The 22,794-nt window shown below is 37.8% G+C and overlaps 1 protein-coding gene and 1 non-coding gene across 3 annotated transcripts in view; one reads left to right on the top strand and one right to left on the bottom strand.

The window, feature by feature from the left end:
• The window catches only part of FAF1 (Fas associated factor 1), a 506,672-nt gene that overhangs the window by 356,782 nt on the left and 127,096 nt on the right, over positions 1-22,794 (top strand). For both annotated transcript variants that reach the window (XM_050802190.1, XM_050802198.1), the window contains 3 exons: positions 10,486-10,612; positions 11,594-11,657; positions 12,610-12,691. In XM_050802190.1, the coding sequence (XP_050658147.1) occupies positions 10,486-10,612; positions 11,594-11,657; positions 12,610-12,691 (273 nt within the window). The remainder of the gene's footprint in view (positions 1-10,485; positions 10,613-11,593; positions 11,658-12,609; positions 12,692-22,794) is intronic.
• Positions 12,791-12,898, bottom strand: LOC126944654 (U6 spliceosomal RNA). Its single transcript, XR_007722146.1, has one exon. It is a non-coding gene; the product is annotated as a U6 spliceosomal RNA (small nuclear RNA).

The following is a 22,794-nucleotide window of genomic DNA, read 5'->3' as shown; positions in this document are numbered from 1 at the left end:
TCAGGTGGATTGGTTGAAATGATTTTTACTTAGAACTATCAGGCTAACAAAGAACTTTCTAGTCTGGGCACAGTCACTCACGCCTGTAATCCCAGCACTTTGGATGGCTGAGGCAGGCAGAGCACATGAGGCCAGGAGTTCGAGACCAGCCTGGCCAACACAGTGAAACCCCGTCTCTACTAAAAATGCAAAAATTAGCCAGGTGTGGTGGCAGACACCTGTAATCCCAGCTACTTGGGAGGCTGAGGCATGAGAATTGCTTGAACCCAGGAGGCAGAGGTTGCAGTGAGCCGAGATGGCGCCACTGCACTCCAGCCTGGGCAAGAGCATGAGAATGCATCTCAAAAAAGAAAAAAGAAAGTTTTTTTGGTGTTGACCATGTAGTTGAGTAGATTCATGAGGATTGACCCTGGAAGTCCTTTAACTCATTGGGTTGGAGCACTTACTATGAGACAGACGCTGTGCTTGATACTTTTAGAGAACAAAAATGAGTAACACTGTACCTATACCAAAGTGCTCAGAGTCAAGGGTGATAGATAATAAAATAACATTGGCGGGGTGCAGTGACTCACGCCTGTAATCCCAGCACTTTGAGATGCCAAGGTGAGCGGATCACCTGAAGTCAGGAGTTCAAGACCAGCCTGACCAACATGGAGAAATTCCATCTCTACTAAAAATACAAAATTAGCCAGGCGTGGTGGTGCATGCCTGTAATCCCAGCTATGCAGGAAACTGAGGCAGAAGAATCATTTGAACGCAGGAGGTGGAGGTTGTAGTGAGCTGAGATTGTGCCATTGCATTCCAGCCTGGGCAATGAGTGAAACTCCATCTCAAAACATAATAATAAAAATATAATAATAATAGTGATGGCATAATATAAAAAATGCAGTGATAGTGTTGCACACAAGTGTCCTAAAGAAACAAAGAGAATGGGCAGATGAGATTGAACATGTTTGTGTGTGTGTTGTGGCTATTTCGGTCTATGTGAGCCTGAAGAATATATATATATATTCTTTTTTTTCTTTTTTTTTTTTTGAAACTGGGGTTTCACTCTTGTTGCCCAGGTTGGAGTGCAATGGCGCGATCTCAGCTCACCGCAACCTCCACCTCCCAGGTTCAAGCAATTCTCCTGCCTCAGCCTACCAAGTAGCTGGGACTACAGGTGCCTGCCACCACACTCGGCTAATTTTTGTATTTTTAATAGAGACGGGGTTTCACTATATTGGCCAGGCTAGTCTCGAACTCCTAACCTCATGATCCACGCCCCCCCCCCCCTCGGCCTCCCAAAGTGCTGGGATTACAGGCATGAGCCACCGCGCCCAGCCCGAGCCTAAAGAATATTATGAGGAAATACCTAAATTCTGTTCCATGGCTACAAACAGCACTTTCATGCTCAACTCTGACCATGGTTATAAGGAAATGGGAAAGAGGGCATGGATGTTTTAACTTACTCATTTAAGAAATATTTATTAAGCTCTTACTATGTGCTAGGAAAAGTCATCACCAAGACTTTAAAAGTGTATACAATGGAGGCCATAACTAAATAGCACAGATGAGCTTTATTTAAACTATATATATATATATTTATATATTTTTTTTTTTTTGGAGACAGGGTCTCACTCTGTCACCCAGGCTGGAGTGCAGTGGCACAATCTCGGCTCACTACAACCTCTGCCTCCTGGGTTCGAGTGATTCTTGTGCCTCAGCCTCCCGAGTAGCTGGGATTACAGACATGTGCCACCATACCCGGCTCATTTTTTTGTATTTTTAATAGAGACAGAGTTTCACCATGTTGGCGAGGCTGGTCTTGAACTCCTGACCTCAAATGATCCACCCTCCTTAGCCCTCCAAAGTGCTAGGATTACAAGTTTGAGCCACCATGCCTGGCCTTAAACTAGAATTTTTTAAATTGGAGCACAATTCAAGTATTTAAAAGCTTAGGCTAGTACAATAAAAAATTTTTTCCATTTACATTCTATACAAAATGTGGTTGCTCATTTTTATTTAAACTGCCTATATATTTTGGACACCCATTATGGAAGCGACCACAGGACTTCTTCAGCAATCCTTTGAATATGTATTTATATCACTTAAACATGTGAAAGAGAAATGGAGCTACATAATTGAGGTTGTAGTCTATAATCATCCTGTGAAAATTATAGTTTGCCACTCTGGTTTTTAACATTTTTTAGAAAACCACAGAGAAGGAAACTTTTTCCCCTGCTAATAATATGACTGTGCTATATTATACTGTACTGTACTTGGTCTGCAAAAATGTTTATTACTTTTCAAGAGACCAAACTTTTTTTTTTTTTTTTTAAAGCACTTTATCTCACTAGCCCTTGTGAAAGAAAGATAATATTGAGTTTCACTGCTTGGCTGAAATTGCTGGACATAATTTAATGAGATATTTCTTTAAAGTGCTTGAGTCTGTTTTTAATGGCTAGAGTAGGTCATACTTCCACTCTTTAATGGATAAATCCACTAACATTAAAAGGTGGCTAACTAGCCCCAACCAAAATTTTTAATTATTCTGTGTCCTATCTGAGAGGTGACAGGTAACATTCACTTCATTTATTTCCCTTCTCTCACCCTCACCATTATATGTGTTATTTGGGTGGTCCCATCAGCAGAGAGAAGCCAGTTCCATATAGTGAAGAGCAGTGTTTGTAAGGCTAGCACACTATTTAGGTTATTTTGAGAAAATGGTAGTGTGGGATTGGGAGGCTTTGCAAAACTAAAACAGTCACAACCTCGGTAATATCTTATTATTACTGAGTAATAATATCTTGTTATTAGGAGTTCTGCCCTCCTATAATAACCAGTTTCATTTTTGAGCAGCTTTTTCTGTTGTCTTCCTTATATTAATTTGAAATACGTGTAATTGTACCTTCTACCCATTGATTCTGCTGCTTTCTTCCGATTCTACTCTTCTCCTACATGACTTTGTGTGTTTTAAGACAATCATCTTTCTTTTTTTTTTTTTTTTTTTGAGACAGTCTTGCTCTGTTGCCCAGGCTAAAGTGCAGTGGCACAATCTTAGCTCACTGCAGCTTCCTCCCCACGGGTTCAAGCAATTATCGTGCCTCAGCCTCCCAAGTAGCTGGGACTACAGACATGTGCCACCATGCCCGGCTAATTTTTGTATTTTGAGTAGAGGCGGGGTTTTGCCATGTTGGCCAAACTGGTTTTGAGCTCCTTACCTCAAGTGATTTGCCCTCCTTGGCCTCTCAAAGTGCTGGGTTTACAGGTGTAAGTCACCGCACCCAGCTAACAATAATCATTTTGCTATTGACTTTCTTAAACTTTGAGTTAGGAAGGAAATATTTGAGACCAGCAGTTACATTCAAGTTTTAGATTTTATGGATTGTAGTTGTATGTCCTTTAGCTGGAATAATTTTGATTCTTACATCATATCTCTGGCCCTACAGACACAGTTTCTTTATGATCATTTAATTTTTTTTTTCTCATCCTACCCTTGTTCCTGAGCCCCCGTTTAATGATTTTCCCATATTTCTGGATACCTAGCTAGGTAACAATTTATCCTCAGTTGCTTGGGTGAAACAGTGTGGGGGCCTTGTTTGACCCTGCCTCCTTGGGAATTGTTCAGTTCTCAGTTGACAATGGAGAAGGAGAGGCAGTCCAAAAACTTAACAACAAAAAAAGTTGTAATATAATGTTAAAAGCATTAGTTTATAACTATGGTTAAAGAAACATTTATTGAATGCTCACTATGTACTAGTCAGATGAATATAAATTGATAATTTTGTATTATATGATTAATGAGAAAATTGAGGCAAGCATGAGATGCTAGAGAAGTATAGATAATGGGGGTGAGTTGTAACTTTCAAGAATGTTTGCAGGCAAGAACCTTGTTTGCCTTTCTCCCCTCTGTAGCTCTAACACCTAGCCTAGTGCCTGGCATGACACAGAGTAGTTATTTGTAAATGGATTTATTTTTAAATAAAGAAAATAAAAGAAAAAAAGACTAGAGGAGGTGACATCCAAATTGGATTATAAAGAAGGAGTCACAGCCAAATAAAGAATCAAAGGAATCATATTCCATTCATTCCATTCAGAGAAAAAGGCACGATTTGACGTAGCAAATGAGAAGATATGTGTAGGTAGGGTTACTGTTAGTGCAGAAGAAAGTGGGGGGGAAGGAAGATAAGAGATGAGGTGAAAGTGAGTAAGTCTTATATGACACATTGAGAACTTGAACTGTAGAAAGCAGTAAAAGACTTTTTTTTTTTTTTTTTTTTTTTTCCGGAGATGGAGTCTCACTCTTGCCCAGGCTGGAGTGCAGTGGTGCAATCTCAGCTCACTGCAACCTCCGCCTCCTGGGTTCGAATGATTCTCCTGCCTCAGCCTCCCAAGTAGCTGGAACTACAGGAGTACACCATCACACCCAGCTAATTTTTGTAATTTCAGTACAGACTGAAATTGTCCATATTGGTCAGGCTGGTCTCGAACTCCTGACCTCAGGTGATCCACCCGCCTCGGCCTCCCAAAGTGCTGGGATTACAGGCATGAGCCACCGCACCCCGCCAAGATTGACCCCTTTCACCACTTCTATTTGACATAGTACTGGAAGTTCTGGCCAGGGCAATTAGGCAAGAAAAATAAAAAGAAATAAAAGGAAGAATTAAAATAATCTCTGTTCACAGATGATATGATTTTATATGTAGACAACTCCAAAGATTACATTTTTAAAAAAACTATTGGAACTAAAAAATGAATTCAGCAAAATACCAGGATACAAAGTCAACACACAAAAATCACTTGCCTTTCTATAAACCAACAGTCAACAAGTTGAACAGAAAATTACAAAAACAAGTCCAATGACAACAGCATCAAACAGAATAATACTTAGGAATTAACTAATAAAAGAAGTGGAATACTTGTACTATGAAAGCTACCAAACATTGCTGAAAAACTAAAGAAGATATAAATAAATGGAAACACATTTCATGTATATGGGTTAGAAGGCTTAATATTCTTCAAATGTCCATAGTGCCCAAAGCAGTCTACAGAAATCCCTATCAAAATTCCAATGATGGTTTTTTGCAGAAATAGAAAAACTTATCCCAAAATTCATATGGAATTTCAAGGGACCTTGAATAGCCGAAAACAATCCTGAAAAAGAACAAAGCTGGAGGACTCACTCTTCGTGATTTCAGTGTTTAGTAAAAAGATATAGTAATCTAAACAGTGCAGTGCTAGTATAAAGACTAACATATAGACCAATGGAATATAATAGAGAGCCTCAGCACACCAGCATGTTATGATAAAATGGTTTTTGACAAGGGCACTAATCCCGTTCAGTGGAGAAAGGGTAGTTTTTTTCAACAAATGGTACTGGGAAAACTGGATATCCACATGCAAAAGAATGAAGTTGAACCCTTACCTAATATCATATGCAAAAATAAACTCAAAATATATGAAAGACTTAACTGTAAGATCTAAAACAATACAACTGTTAAAAGAAAACATAGGGCAAAAGTTTTGTGACATTGGATTTGGCAATGATGTCTTGGGTATGACACTAATGGCACAGGTAACAAAAGAAAAAATAGAGAAATTGGACTTTGTGAAAATTAAAAAGTTTTATGCATCAAAAAATACTAGCAATGGAGTTAAAAAGGCAACCCATAGAATAGGAGAAAGTATTTGCAAATCATACATCTGATATGGGATCAAAGTCTATAAAATATAGAGAACTCCTAAAACTAAGTAATATAACAACCCAGTTAAAAAATGGGCAAAGACCCAGAGCTGCAAGACTGCTACTGCTGTAGTTGTTCTGGCCTGGGAACCCAGCCCAGCAGCCTTGACAATCTCTGGGTGTGTGACCTACCACTCCTCTCCCTCCCCTCTACCTGAAGTCACCTGAGCTGCTCCTGCTTGGGTCTAGAATCCCTCCTCAGCAGAGTTCATATTTTTCAGGTGCCTAAGCACCTAAAATCCCTCTGTCCCAGAGCCACCCCAGCTGCTGCCTCCATGGGTTCTTTGGCCCGGGGACACAGCACAGCTACTGCATGTGTGCCTGAAAACAGCTCTATGACCACTCATCACAGGCTTCAAACCCACCACTACATGTACCTGAGGCTTACCCCAGCAGCTAGGCTACTGCATGCTGCCAGCCCTGGCTGCCACAGTTTTATGTGTATAAGTAGCTGATCCTGCCCTTGGCTCCTACCCCAACCACTGTGCTTGCAATCACAGATGGCCCTGCAGCTGCCCACATATTAACAGATAGTCTAATTCCTGTCACCGAACCCTAGCTGGCCCCTGCAATTTAGCAGAAGCAAGCTTCCAGCCCTGACCATCCCACGTGTGCTCTTACAGTCTTCCCCATCTCCTGTTTCTGTCTCCAGCACTGACCCCAGTGCATAAGCCTACATCTGGATATGCTGCCAGAGGCATGTCTGCAGCCAGCCTCTACATCAGAGGATGTGCATTTCACTGGCTCTGGCCTTCATTGTTGCTAGCCATGGCCCTTTGTTGCTGGACACAGAGGCACAGCAGAGGACTCCAGTAGCCCTTGCAGCCTCTGCAGACCTCCCACAACTTTTGCCATCAAGGATCACACAGGTGCCAATGTCACAGACTCTTAACTGTCTGAGCTGACAAGACTCAGTGTCCCCCCTAGACCTCAAGTCACCATACACACCACACTTGGTGTCTTGTGCCCTTAGACCCAGTGCCACAGCATGCCCCAGAGTGCCTCTCTCCTTCCCTACCCTCTCTACACACCCACAGGTGAAGGTCTGTCCTTACTGATGGCATCCCATAAAGTCTGGAAGAGGTAACTTTTTCATCAAACGCACGCATACCTTTGCAAGAATACAAGGATCATAAGGAATTTGGGAAAGATGATACCACCAAAAGAACACAGTAAACTCTAGTAACTGACCTCAAAGAATTAGAGATATATGAATTGCCTGAAAAATAGTTTAAAATAAGTTCACATTCAGCCTGGGCAAGTAGTGAGACCCTGTCTATACAAAATATATAAAAATTAGCTGGATGTAGTGGCACATACTGAAACTTCTGCCTCCCATGTTCAAGCGATTCTCCTACCTCAGCCCCCCAAGTAACTGGGATTACAGGCGTCTGCCACCGCACCAGGCTAATTTTTGTGTTTTTAGTAGAGATAGGGCACCACGTTGGCCAGGCTGGTCTCGAACTCCTGACCTTAAGTGATTTACCTGCCTCGGCTCTGAAAGTGCTGGGATTACAGGCATGAGCCACCACTCCTGGCTGTACTAGTTTTTAACATAGTGCCTTGACATAATAGGTAGTTGGTGAATGTTGCTGAAAGGAACATGTATTTCAATTATAAGCTTGCTTTAATGCCAGTTATGAGTTCTAAATTTTTGCCTTAAACGGTTTAGTTATCATCTCCTGCAGGAAGTTTTTCCTGATTCCTGCCGCCTATGATTTAGGTCCTCTCTTCTTAATCTACATGTCATAGCACTAATCACTTTGTTTATAATATATGATGCTCCTTGGGAGAGGATATACTGTATCTTTCACACAGGGCCAAACGATGTAGCACTTAACAGTGATTTGTAAATGTTTGTTAAATGTTAAAGGTAATAAATGAATGCAATAAACAGCCCAAAATATAATCACTAATTTTTTAGCTGTTTTTAAAATTATGAATAAATACCTTTTCTGGATTTAAAGAATTTTAGGGAAGCCATGACAGATACCAAGAGATTATCTATTCTCATCAGCAAACATTAATGAAAAAAAGTTTGTTTATCTTATTTTTTAGAAAAAGCTCTTTATAACCTGTTAGATGGCTAAGAAAATATGAAGAGACTGGGAGTTCCTTATACATAATTAAATAGTTCATTCTTGGAAATATTTCAATAATTCATATTTGAAATATACTTTTTTCAACAAAATTGGCTTTTTAGATACCTCCCTTTGAAGATGTTGTAGTTACAGGATTTTGTTTTCTGGGATTTTAAGAGGTTTGGGTATTCTATACTTTGTGAAGGGAAAATGAATAATGGAGACACATGGAGAATATTAAAATCACTATCTTAGTATGAAGTAAGGTCCTGTTGTTATAGAAGGAGCTAATTTATTGAATGGGATTTAGAGAAAGAGGATAGATGTGGGACAGTAAAGTAAAAGGGGTAAGTATAGAAAGATGTATATGTAGAATACTCCCTTTTTTCTCCCCTGTGTCTCCCACCCCTTGTTCTTAACCTGATGCCTCAAAGGAAGGGGTGAGTACTAGGCAAGATTAAGAAAAGACTGAGATGATAGCTTACCGGATAGAGGATGTAAGAAGATTTGTCATACTGGTCCTTTGTTTCTTTTCAGTTGCCTGTGAACCTGACTAGGCACTGTAAAAGAACATGTGGTATATCTTGTAAATCTTGAGCCTTTACCTGTTTAAGACTAAGCCTCAAATTTAAAGGGAACTTCATGCTCCAGATATTTGACTGCCTGAAACACAGAGGGAACTCAAGCACTGTTGTCCTAGTAAATGTGTTGTTTTGTGGAGGAGGCTCCTTCACTGCTCTAAAATGAGACGGCATTGTGGATTTTTAAGCTGTTGACTAGCTTAAACCAGGAGGAGATCTTAGATCTATGAACAAACTATTAAGGGAGGAGAACCAATGTTTCTGTGAGAAGTAGAGTAAAGATAGCAGGTAAATGCTTAAGGGAAGGACCATTTATTTATTCATCCAACAAATGTATCTTCATTATCTTGTCTATTCAAAGCAATAGAAAGATTGTCTTAAAGTTGAGAGGGAAAATATAATTATGACTCTCTGCATTAATGCTTGGGTATGCCGAGGAGGAAATGCTGACATTTGACACTAAGTCAAATGAGAAATATCTTGACTTCCTCATTCGGAACTCTTAGAATCACTAGATTAGCAGTTTTAAAAAGTGTTTCATAGGGTCTGAGATCCTTTGGCAATACCCCAGATGTCAACAGATACAAGGAGGAAAAGGCCAACTCCAAGAGCATTAAGCTCCCCACTGACCTCTCCCTGTATCAACCAGAGTAGTCCTACTTTTATGTATTGTAATATCCTGTTTGGGCCTAGGGGAGGGAGGTAACCCTGTGAAAATAAGTTAGAAAACCACCGATAACAGACTTTTAAGATCCTTCCAGCTTTAAAATCTATGATTCAACAACTGTCTGACCTCGGACATTCCCTCTAGCTAAATTTTTATGAGTCCTTTTTTTTTTTTTTTTTTTGAGGCAGGGTCTCATTCTGTCACTCAGGCTGGAGTGCAGTGATGCAAACAAGGCTCACTGCAGCCTTGACCTCGTGGGTTCAAGTGATCCTCCTGCCTCAGCCGCCCAAGTAACTAGGACCACAGGTGCACACCATCATGCCCGACTTTTCTCCTTTTTTTTTTTTTTTTTTTTTTTGTAGAGATGAGGTCTGGCAGTGTTGCCCAGGCTGATTATGAGTCTTAGATTTTATTTCTATTAATGCTCTTCTGGCAAAATATGTATGTTATATTAGGTTATTCTGCATAGACTGAAGTATCAATTACTTTCCCCATTTTATAACTTAAGTACATAGTGCCACATTTTAAAAGATATAAATTTTATTTACTAAGTAGTATTTATAGACTTCATTTATTGAACATAGGACAGATAAGCATGTAGCCAGATATCTTGCTTGGACCCTCTTCTTACCCAAGGCATGAATATTCAGCAGTACTTACAGCCCAGTCCAAAAGTTTTACATCTCAGTATTTCAGAATCACATTCTAACCTAGAGAATAACAGCCTAGTTCTTTGAAGCAGATGTTTTTAATACCTTTTCAATTGATGTTGCTAAAAACAAAATAAACAGAGCATATTCATCAGTGCTCAGCAGGTAGTAAATTCTCAATAATTTTTACTGAATTAAAACATTATTATTACAACTCGTAGGTAAAACATTGTTATTACATCTCATCTTCAGTTTACAAAGAGCTTTCATATATAGTGTATTTCATGTTATCCATAACAATGTGAGGATAGTGTACCATATTTCACGAAGAGAAACCTGAGAACCACTGCAGTAAGGAAGTGGAAAGTTTGAAAATGCCACCATTGCTTCTACCTACCAAATACAAATTTGTGTGAACTTTTTGAGAGACTCATAGCTTACTTTGTCTCTGACTTCTCCAGTTGTACCCATTTTCTCATTTGTTTTGCACTTAATTGTGTACTGTATGCTGGGGAAGAAACAGACAAAAATCCCTGTCTTTATTTAGTTTGTAAGCATTCTTCATTTTCCCTCAGTCTCCAGCCTTCGGTCTACAGGTATCAGAGAAAGTTTAGAAAGTATGTGAGCCTTACAAGGAAAAAATAGTAAGCTTTACTCTAGCAAATGAGTTTATTTGATAAAAATTTTATAATGCTTATGTCTTGTTGTTACTATATAACTTATTCTTAGAATTTGATATGCAAAAATCAATATGAAACTAATCAGGACTTTCCTTAAATAGCAAAGCACCGATGTTCATATGGTTAGTGATAGCGATGGAGATGACTTTGAAGATGCTACAGAATTTGGGGTGGATGATGGAGAAGTATTTGGCATGGCGTCATCTGCCTTGAGAAAATCTCCAATGAGTGAGTATTATTAGCTCTTTGGGTCCAGCAATAGAATTCTTTCTTCTAGTACACAAACTTATGAAGAACATTAAACTTAAACATCTCTTACTGACCTCCAGGAAAGATAAGATAAAAGAGAGTAAGGGGAGATAATAGAGAGTAAGCATTCTTCATTAAAACCACAGCCTTTTGAATTTTGATTTTATTAAACTTAAAAATTCTCAGTGCATTAGGAAAATTCATTAAAAACGCAAGGTAGTGTAACTTTTGTTTTACATGTATAATTAATTATGACTGTCTCTCTTTAAACCTAGAGGCTGATTAACAAACAGGTGTACTTTCTGTGACTGATACTTGTTTCCCCACATCTTATTAGAGATACCAGTTTTAAGAGTAGTAATATTACTCTTCTATTCAACAGTACCCATCTTTGGAGGGAAAAAAGTAAACTAAATGTGCCATCTGTTTCACTTCCACTTACAAGATGCGTACTCTAGAATAACAAGACATGCTACGTGCAAAATGACCACTAAAATAATAATGACCTATTTACTTTGTGAAATTAGAGAACTCCTGTGGGCAGAAATAGATGTGATGTTTACATAAAATTGGTTATTTTCCCAATTAATGAAGTCTTTAATATCAGACTCATTTAATATAATGTAGTCACAAGATGTCTATTTCAAGAAAACATTGAAATCCTAAATGACAACTGGGCACATATTTTAAATGCTTAGCAGGATTGTGTCAGTTGGTTTTTCAAAATTTATGAGCTTGGAATATTTTAAGGTTCTTTTTGATTCTGGTTTGATGAGCTCTAATATATGTTGAGTTAAACCATCCCCTCAGATATATCACAGAAGCTAAAATTTAATTTTATTTCCTCTTTATTGATTAAATATATTTCTTATATGTGGGATTAGATGTTATGTGGTTTGTTTTTTGTGTCTATTTGTTTTGTTTTTTTTGTTTTTGTTTTTTCTTTTGTTTGTTTTTTAGTGCCAGAAAACGCAGAAAATGAAGGAGATGCCTTATTACAATTTACAGCAGAGTTTTCTTCAAGGTAGGGTTAGGATATTAACTATATAAAATTGATGCTGTTTTATGCTACTGTGGTTTTTCTTGGGCAATTTTAATTATAGATTGTTTAAAATTTCTCCGTAAAGTATTCAAAGGATATACTTGTTAATTTATGTAGTCCTAATGGTGAAACACATAAATAACTAGTAAACCGTTTATACCACTTCAGAGATGGATTCAACTTATTTCTGTATCTTTATGGACGTTCAATAAATGGATGCTAATTTAATATTTTTATTATATTCCCAAAGGACTAGGATATAGGATACTGATTTTTAGTATATCTTAGGACAGTCAAATGGAAAGTCCTTTAACATAATATTAAATTTAAAAATACTTTAAACATTTTAAATCCAAGTGAATTTTTTCTTTTGATTTTTTTCTTTTGGAATCGTTTTACATTTCTTCCTTAAGTGTCAAATATAAAATGTTTTATATGCATTTGAGAGTCTGCTGAGGTGTTCAAATATAAAGAGAATTAATGTTTAATCCTCAATTTGGTGTAAATGATATTGTTTTAGTGATATTTTCTGTTGAAATATAATATGGAAACTTTTAAAAGAAACAGTTTTTTCCCTCTATTGGAATTCTGGAATAAATGAACTGAAGTGGGAAAATAAAGTTAATGTAACTAGGAAAATCAGATGAAAGTGAGTAACCAAGAATTTCTTCTTATAAATGGCATGGTTTTATAGCACTTATTAAATTCATTTGCTAAGTGTACTTAAAATTCCAGCATTGAGTATATCAGTATAGGCCAAGAAGAATTCTAAAAATGAATGAAGCTCATTTCCAAGCTCTTAAAGAAATGTTTTTATGTTTAGTATGCACTAGACATTAGCCCCAGCATTTACGTAAAAGTCATTGATTAGACTTGTGAAATTTGAAGTGAATTTGAAATGTATTTTAATTAATAGAGTCAATTTTTCCTATAGATATGGTGATTGCCATCCTGTATTTTTTATTGGCTCATTAGAAGCTGCTTTTCAAGAGGCCTTCTATGTGAAAGCCCGAGATGTAAGTAGATGTAACCTTTTCTGATTAAAAAGTGCATCCCACAGGTTTGCCACTAGGGCTGAGGCAATGCTTAAATGTTTTCTGTTTTTGTTTTTTTCCAAAAACTTGGAACTCTTCACAAATTTGTATGTCATCATTGTGCATGGGCCATGTTAATCTTCTCTGTATAAGTCCCATTTTAGTATATATGGTGCTGGAGCAAGCACCATTTTCTGTTTTCATTTTGAAATTGGAGACTTCATTTGTTTCTGGTTCATCTACTAACCTAGTTTTCACCAAGATGCCCATTTCACAAGGGACATTAATGTAATAGGGGTACTGCTGACTCTTGCAGAAGGTCTTGTGAAGCACTGAAATAAGATTTTTTTAAAATGGGAAAAAAGGTGGACATGCTTAAAAGGGACCAGGCTACGTGTTTGTATTATTTTCAGTTATGCAAATGACTAGTTCTTGATAGATTTGTTCTTTAGTCTTTTCCCAAAATGATTATTCTATATAGTGATATATATCTAACAACAGCAGTATTTTCCCCCAGATGTCACTTTGGGCCCCCACCCCCCCCCCACCAAAAAAAAAAGGTTTCAAACATAGAAATGAACTTTGTGATCTTGAAGTCTGTAACAAGAAGCCCATAACAAGAATTTAGAAGATAAATTTTGAGGAAGAAGACTCTAATCACTATTTGTATGTTGTCACAACAGTCAAGACATCAGTAATCTGGCTCCTGCCTATCTATGTCGCTTCAGCTCTTCCTATTCCCTGCCTCACACTTAATAAATCTGGCAGTAGTGTGCCATTTGTATTTCCCCATAATCTTACTCTTTCTTCATGCTTCCCCACTGCTAGAAATGCCTTTCATCCTGCTCTTTACCTGGATGACGACTCCTCTTCCTCCGAAACTTACCTTTTCCAGCTCCTCCCCTTGTCTCACGTTGGCAGCACCTACCCCTTTAGCACTTCCCAGTGAAAAACCCTCAGCTTATCTCTTATTGTTACACTAAACACAGTGTTTATAATTATCCAGTCTACATATGTCTTCCCAGGAGTTTTGATTTTCTTTTGACAGGAACTATCCTTTATGTCCCTGTACTTAGTAAAAATTCAGTAAATGTTTAATAAATGAAGGAATAAAGAAAGGGAAGAAGGAAGGAATAGTGTGTACATGGAGTAGAGGGGAAAGCTATTGGAATTAAAGAGGGCAAGAAGTTTGAGAACAGAGTGCAAGGATGCCTCTGAGGTTTCTATTTTCTAGATTATGTTAAATTCTGATACAAAGAAAAATTCATTTAAAAATAAATTTTAAAAATCAAATTCCAAGATGATTAATCAAATTAGAGCTATAATTGACAGTCTAATGAATTTAGAGTAAGAAACTATTCTTTACCTTAAGAATAGCAGAATAGCTCTTTTAAAAGCTGTTTTAAGCAATTATGTTTCAACTGTTAAATCATTATAAAAATGGCTATTTTTAAAGAAATGCATGTTTATGGTAATATGTTTATGGTGTTCATAAATATAGGTTTATGGCAAATACTGAGCTGGATGTGATGGCTCATGCCTGTAATCCAGCAATTTTGGAAGCCACTGCGAGTGGATCTCTTGAGCTCAGGAGTTCAAGATCAGCCTGGGAAACCTGGTGAAACCCCATCTTTACAAAAAAATCATACAAAAATTAGCCAGGCATGGTGGCACATGCCTCTAGTCCCAGCTATCTGGGGGGCTGAGGCAGGATTGCTTGAGCCCAGGAGGTGGAGGTAGGAGTGAGGCAAGATCATACCACTGCACTCCAGCCTGGGTAATAGGTGATATTCTTTCTCTGAAGGAAAAAAGAAAATACTGAAAAGCAAAGAGAAAGTATTCTAACACAGATTAACTGTTAACTTTATTATGCTCTTTGCATATTTATTATTGTATGTTTAGATGTATATATATATGGATTTTTAGTATAAAATTTAGTCATGTTATAATCCTGTAATAACAGCTTTTTTTACCTTTTAATATTATATGATCACTTTTTAAATTATAACTTCTTTTATAGTATTTTAATTTTTTATTATAAAAAAGTTTAAATTTTAATACAGAAAAAGTAGAATAGTACAATAAATAGCCAAATCCCCTATACCTACATTTAATAATTAGGAAAATTTTGCTATATTTGTATCTTCCATATACATCTCAAAGTCTTAATGGAGTTTTAAGGCGTAAGGACTTAAAAGGATTAACTGCTACAGATTGACAAAAGAGCAGCATTTGAAATTTATTTATATTTTTATACTTATTTGGATTTGGGATTTTGATGAATATATTTTTATGATAAATTTTTGTTTCAGTTCCTCTCTGATTAAAAATGACAAATGTTGACTGGAACAGAAAATAAATGAAAAATTTATTCAAAATTCACAAAAAGAAATATAAAATAAATATAAATAATTAAAACTTCAAATAATTTTTTAATAGTTTATAGCAGATAAGCATTTGAAATTATTGAAACTTAAACTGCACAGACACATTTAGGGTATCCTGTATAGTCATTAATTTTTGCTTAGCCATTTCAGACTAAATTATAGATGTCATACTTTACCCCTAAAAACTTCAGCATGCATTTTCCAAAAATAATGATATTCTCCTACATAATCACAATACCATTTTCACATATAACAAAATTAACAATAATTCCCTAATATTATCTAATATCCAGTGCATGTACAAACTTCACCAGTCATCCCCAGAATTTCTTTTTAGCTGCTTTTTGGAACCACAATCCACTCAAGGATCACAGGTTATATTTGAGTATTAGATATCTTAAATACCTTTTAAGCAAGCACCATCTCTCCCCATTTTTCCCCTGGTATTTGCTTTGTGAAGAAATCAGACCAGATGACTTGTAGATTGTTCCAGATTCTGGATTTGTGTGATTGTTTCCTTGTGATAGTATTTTTCTGATTTCCTGAAAAATGGATATTAGGTCTAAAAGCTTTGTTAGATTCAGGTGAAATGCTTTGTAAAAGAATGCTTTTTAAAATAATGCTGAATATTTTAACAGGATTTTTAGTGGTTATGGAGTCTTTCATTGTATGGCCATGTTGTTATAGTTAAACAATCACTTATTAGACATAAATATGTTTGAAAGACTATCTAATTATAGTTTTAAAATAATGTATTTTTCAACTTATTCTTTGATAATAGTGCATTTGGGATATATCTTTCTCTGCTTTCCAGCAGTCGAAGTAACCAGAAAATGTCACAGCCTTTTGTAACTTAAACTGTAGCTCCCAAAATAGGGATAGATATTTTTAAAAACCCATTTCCAAAGCTTCTGTAAGATATACTGTGTATACCTCACACATTTTAAGTTTAATGCAGATAACTTACACTTAAAAATACAGTATGTCATAGACAACTTAACACTTAAAAATACAGTATATCATAGACAACAGAACTTTTACTAAGTGTCTTGTACATTGTAATTGGCATTTGGATTTATTCAGACTGATAATCCCCTGAGGAATATAAGCTCTTGTTTATTAACTCCTGGATATTTCTAATGAAACAATTGATTGTTTGCTTTTCTTAGTGTCTAGGTGTTTTAGCAGATGAAAAATTATTGGTTCATGTAATTAAATATTTTGCTTCATATTAGATTCATAACCAAAATCCACTGACCTCTCTGGACTGATAAAAATGTCTTTATCTTTATTCCTTTGTCCAGGGCTTTTTTCTTTCCTCATTTCTCTTTTCCAAGTTACAGATCAACAGTTTATGTACACTTTATTACATTTCTATAAACTTAAGTAAAGTTTAACTCCATGACAGATAAATTATTCAAAATTAAATCTAAGCAGGTTCATTTATTAAGGTCATTAAGCAGATGGTATGCATCTTTTAATTGTGTAAGTATGGTAATTGTAATGTTACTTCAGAATTCTGTGATGCTCTGTGGTTTACAAAACATGTTCCTATACATATCTCATTTGAACCCCACAACCAAACAGTGAAATAGGGATATATATTCCTCATATTCCCATTTTAGAGATGAGAAAGCCCAGAAAAGCTACATGACTTGCTTACAACACACTAATAGTAAGTAGTAGGAACCAAATAAGACCTCACATATTGCAAGACAGGTAAATATGGTTTACACTATCCCACCACACTTGAGTTTTCATTGCTAACTGCTGTACTGCAGGATTTAATGATCAAACTTCATCTCTCCTTTTCATATTTCACACTTGAGAGTTAAAACAGATCTTGCTCAAGATTATTTTTTAAAGCTTTTGAATGAATCATTTTTCAGAAAACAGTTTGCTGATGTTCAAACATTTTAAGACAAATGTGACGGATACTGTGGCACTCTTACTAAATTTTCTTCATCTTAAATATCACATGTTTAATTTAAACTGTGGGAGGCACATTAATTTTACCAGGGCAACAGATGAGCCTCAAGCACCAGCATTCTTCACTTGAAGTGAGAAATTGAGTTCCAAGAGTAAATAAAAACAAGATTGAAGGTTTAAATCCTCTGCTAGGCTTTTTGAACTTATATACTCATTAAATGTTTATTGGAGTGGTGGGATTACAAAGGATTTGGGGAGCTTCATCAACTGGTATATAGTTAATCACTAAGTAAAACACTACATTTGATAAAGTGTTTCTCACGATGCCACATTCAATCCATCTTAATGAAAACTGCTTCAAACTGATTTCATTTGAGAGCACTTGGTGGTGAGAGTGCTTATAGTTCTTTCTGCCTTTTTTCTTGAGGAATTTATAGTACTGTACCAAGCAGAGCTTCCAACTTTGGTAAAGCAGTTATTATAAGTTTTCATGTTTCTTTTAAGTATATCGTGACAAAGTATTGACTTCTGATAATGTACCGATCAGTTTTATGACTTCCTTCCTTGCCCTTAACTATGAAGGATGCTCACCCATTTGAGGGCTATAAATGTTTATCACATTTTCTCTAAGGATCTGGGAAATAGAGGTTTCCTGCTTTTGCTCAGTCCAATGAGGAAAATAAAACAATATAAACAGATCCGTATAGTATAATATACTATAGAAGCAAAGAGAAGAGGTACCTTCAACTACCTTAGAAGTTCAGGGGAAAGATCTCTCCTCTCCTCTCCTCTCCTCTCCTCCCCCCTCCTCTCCTCTCCTCCCCTCTCCTCTCCTCTCCTCCCCTCTCCTCCCCTCTCCTCCCCTCTCCTCTCCTCTCCTCTCCTCTCCTCTCCTCTCCCCTCTCCTCTCCCCTCTTCTCCCCTCTCCTCTCCTCCCCTCTCCTCTCCTCTCCTTTCCACTCTCCTCTCCCCTCTTCTCCCTTCTCCTCTTCTCTCCTCTTCTGTCCTCTCCCTTCCCCTCCCCTCCCCCTTCTCTCCCCCCCCCCCTTCTCTCCCCTCCCCCTTCTCTCCCCTCTCCCCTCCCATCCCCTCCCCTCCCCCTCCTCTCCCCTCTCCCCTCTCCTCCCCTCTCTTTTTTAGATGTAGTCTCACTCTGTCACCCAGTTTCGAGTGCAGTGGTGCCATCTCAGCTCACTGCAAACTCCGCCTCCTGAGTTCAAGCGATTCTCCTGCCTCAGCCTCCTGAGTAGCTGGGACTACAGGTGCGTGCCACCACGCCCTGCTAATTTTTGTGTTTTTAGTAGAGATGGGGTTTCACCATGTTGGCCAGGCTGGTCTTGAACTCCTGACCTCTGGTGATCCACCTGCCTCAGCCTCCCAGAGTGCTGGGATTATAGGCATGAGCTACTGCGCCCAGCCTAGGGGGAAGATTTCTAGAGGAGGTACTTCTGACCTGAATCTTAAATGGTGAGAAAAACTTAGGCAAATAACAGAATTCTAAACAGAAGGAAGAACAAAAGTAAAGGCAATGGAAGATTAAAGTGAGGAAACTACAAAAAAATGCAGGACAGAGTTGCATTGCTAGGCATGATGCTGATAAAATCAGTAGGGTTCAAGGCATGAAGGGGCTTGTGATGCCCTGTATTAGCTGCCATTTAAAATCTGTTTTTAGGCTGGGCATGGTGACTCACACCTGTAATCCCAACACTTTGAGGGGCCAAGGTGGGAGGATCATTTGAGCCCAGGAGTTCTAGACCAGACTGGGCAACATGGTGAGATCACTGTCTCTACAAAAAGAAAAAGAAAAAAAGAAAAACAAATAACAATTAGACAGGTGCGGTGGCATGTGCCTGTGGTCCCAGTTACTTAAGAGGCTGAATCAAGAGGGTCACTTGAGCCCAGAAGGTCCAGCCTGTAGTGAGCGATGTTCATGCTACTGCACTCCAGCCTGGGCAACAGAACAAGACCCTATCTTGGCGGGGCGTTGGGGGAGAAGATTAGTCTTTTTGTTCCTTGGAGCCTCCCCACCTGTCATGCCTGCCGTCCCTGAATTCTGTTCTTCTGTACCACCAAAAGTACCCTAGAGAATCATTAGACATTTATAGTAACTAAGAATCAACAGTAATAAAAATCTCAATGGCAAGGCTTATCTCCCATGTGAAGGATTGTTCCTTTCCCAAGCATCCCTTTGGGAGTCTGGGCTTTGATATTGGTAATTTCATTACAGCTCCAGAGATCCGACTTCAAACCAGTGCTTTTTCCAAATATTATACATAAATTAAGGGAATCAGTACTCAATTGCTGATTTCCCACTTAGTAGCTCTGTGGCCCCAAACAAGTAATGAGCCTGTGTCTAATACGGAAAAAAAATGATGATGATAGTCTCTACTTTATACAGGTTGTTTTGAGACTTAAGTGGGATGCTACCCATAAATGCACCCAGCACTGTGGATGAGACAGATGGTGCCTTTAAGCAGTTTTGGACAAATTTGAGAAATGTCTGTAAAATAACAAAACTGATTTTCTCATTCAATTATGAACTAGTTCTAGGAACAGTTTCAGGAAGGAATTTTGAGAACCCCATGAGCATTTCTACCACTAAATTTAGGAGTTCACGTTTAGCAGTGCTCTTAGTTATCAAGTTTTATTATATTTATTTTTTAAAATCAGCCCATTTTAAAGTCATGCTGTTTCTACTGCTTCATGTTGAAAGAAATCTAAATGCCATCATTGATCATTGTCTTCTAAGAAAAATAAGTTCTATACAAATTTGAGGCCACAGCTGTAGTTGGTAAGTTTCTAGCTCACCACACAATATCCAGAAAACCAGGCAAACAAACTTCTTTGTGCTTTGGAAAATATGCCCAGTCTGCTTATCTAGTCTGTGTTATTTTTTCCATTTAAATTCCTTAAAGTCAGGACAATGTCTTTTATAGTAATTTTGTATGACAGCTGGGACAGCATCCTGCACATGTGTGAAATAAGACCTAGGATGCTAATATATTTTTTTTAGAAAAATATATTTGAATTATACAAATAATGTATTTACTATAAGAGAATGAAAATACAGATGCATTTTAAGTAGAAAATGACACCACATAATTCCAAACCTGAAAATAACCACTATTTATTAAATGCTTTTACTTTCTAAATGTGATTTTTAAAAAAATCTATAAACATGTATATCAGAAAAAAAGCTGATATAGTTTATATAAATACAACCATACCAAACCTGCTGTTCTGTAATTAGATGTTTCCACTAAATAGTATATTTGTTAGTACCATTTGGAATTTGCCTTTAATTCTCCAATTATCAGATCTGCCTAATTAAAATTGTAAAAATCTTTAGTGCCCATATTAAAATTATTTCTTAAATTAGTTTAAAACTTACTAGTTTAGAAATACACTGCCATTTGGCTGGACGCGGTGGCTCACGCCTGTAATCCCAGCACTTTGGGAGACCAAGGCGGATGGATCACGAGGTCAGGAGATCGAGACCATACTGGCTAACATGGTGAAACCCCATCTCTATTAAAAATACAGAAAATTAGCCGGGCGCCTGTAGTCCCAGCTACTCGGGAGGCTGAGGCAGGAGAATGGCGTGAACCCAGGAGGCAGAGGGTGCAGTGAGCCAAGATCACACCAGCGCACTCCAGCCTGGGCAACAGAGTAAGACTCCATCTCAAAAAAAAAAAAAAAAAAGAGTTAATACAACTCTATATGCTTAAACACAACTTGTTTTTATAACATATAATATTCTACTTAGAAATCTGTTTGCCAGACAATATTTAATGGTATTTAAAAGCTACTGAACATGTACACCCATAAATCATTGTAATTCTTATAGTTTTTAGTAAGAATGCATTATTAATACATTTTTAATGAAAAAATACTATTAGTTTATCTTCAAGTCTTTACTGCTCTAGTCTGTCACCTCTTGGAATGTGGAAGTAGATACAAGTAGGTTCTTGTTCTCTTCCTCAGTGGCCTAAAAGTTGGGGAGAGGAGTACACTTGACATTCTCACTCCTGTTGTCATGCTTGTTTAACAGGCCTATTGCTGACTAGGATTAGTGTTATCCCTCTCCATAGAGAATAGTAGAGGGTTAGAAAAATCCTTCCTGCACTTTTAAGAGGCTACTATACCAAAGTCCTTAGTACTGTATCTAAATGTTTACCTGGCAAAGCCTGCCTACTTCCTTGCCTACACAGTCCCTCTTCCAGCCTCCCCACAGATATGCCTCCTTCTCTATAATTTGCTGTAAGAACCAATCATTTCAGCTTCTCATGTCCTTATTCTTAAAAACTTTAGCCACATGGTGGCCTTCCTCAAATATATTGTATTACCTGAGTATTACAGTCTAAGCAATGAAAACTGATAAAGAGCTAGACCCAATGAACATCTGTCAGCTTTTTTTGAGAGTTTGATTTTACTTTAGGCTTTTCCTTTTTTAGATAGAGTCTCGCTTCGTCACCCAGAATGGAGTGCAGTGGCGCAATTTTAGCTCACTGCAACCTCTGCCTCCCAGTTTCAAGCAGTTCTCCTACCTCAGCCTCCCGAGTAGCTGGGATTTACAAGCGCACCCCACCACACCCAGCTAACTTTTTTGTATTTTTAGTAGAGATGGGGTTTCGCCATGTTGGCCAGGCTGGTCTTGAACTCCTGACCTCAGGTGATCCACCTGCCTCGGCCTCCCAAAGTGCTGAGATTACAGGCGTAAGCCATCACACCTGGGAAAGGCTTTTTTTTTTTTTTTTAACCCTCTGACTTCCATATGACAGTGTTCCCTATGCAAGATTCAGACATCTGTGTCCTCCAGATTTCAGAATGCTATCCCAACATCTGCTTCAGAAAGTGAGGGGAAAAAGACACCATCCTGGCATCTTCTCATCTTCAGTAGCTGACTGTTTCTTTTTGGAACCTCTCCAATTTGGTTGATGCCTGTTGGTCCCTGAAATCATATTCAGGAGCTGAACAGGGCAAAGTGTTGTGATTCTTTTCACAATACAACCTGCAGTCTGGTGCTTTACTCTTTAAAGATAACTAGCTTGGAGTTCTTTGAACAGATGGGGCCATTGACATCGCTGGGCCTTTCCCAAACTTTTCCTTTGTTTTTTATCTTTTTTACTCTTCTTTTTCTCACTCTCATGTATATTTAAAATTCTGCTTCTGGCCAGGCACAGTGGCTCACTCCTGTAATCTCAGCACTTTGGGAGACCAAGGCAGGCAGATCACCTGAGGTCAGGAGTTCAAGACCAGCCTGGCCAACATGGTGAAACCCCATTTCTACTAAAAACACAAAAATAACCAGGCATGGTGGCAGGCGCCTGCAGTCTCAGCTACTCAGGAGGCTGAGGCAGGAGAATCGCTTGAACCCAGGAGGCAGAGTTTGCAGTGATCTGAGATCACGCCATCAGCCTGGGTGACAGAGCAAGACCGTCTCAAAAAAAAAAAAAATTCAGCTTCAGTCACAAAGAAGTCACTCTCTTCTGCTTTTACTGTGGTTTGTTTGTTTCTACTTACAGCATTGATGTCCTACTTTTAAAATTCAGCTCAAGTATCACCTTCGCAGACCAGTGTGTAATCCCAGCACTTTGGGAGGCCAGGTCAGGAGGATCACTTGAGCCCTGGAGTTCGAGACCAGCTTGGGCAACATAGTGAGACCCCGTCTCTATTAAAAAAAATTTTTTTTTTTTTTTAAGTATCATCTTCATAAAGAAGCAGCCAATCTGATGTTCATGCCTAGACCCCAGGACTTCCTCTGTTACT

Source organism: Macaca thibetana, chromosome 1 (assembly GCF_024542745.1).
Source record: "Macaca thibetana thibetana isolate TM-01 chromosome 1, ASM2454274v1, whole genome shotgun sequence".
Taxonomy (NCBI): domain Eukaryota; kingdom Metazoa; phylum Chordata; class Mammalia; order Primates; family Cercopithecidae; genus Macaca; species Macaca thibetana.
Note: the sequence above shows the minus strand (reverse complement) of the source record. Positions and strands in the feature narration are given on the sequence as shown.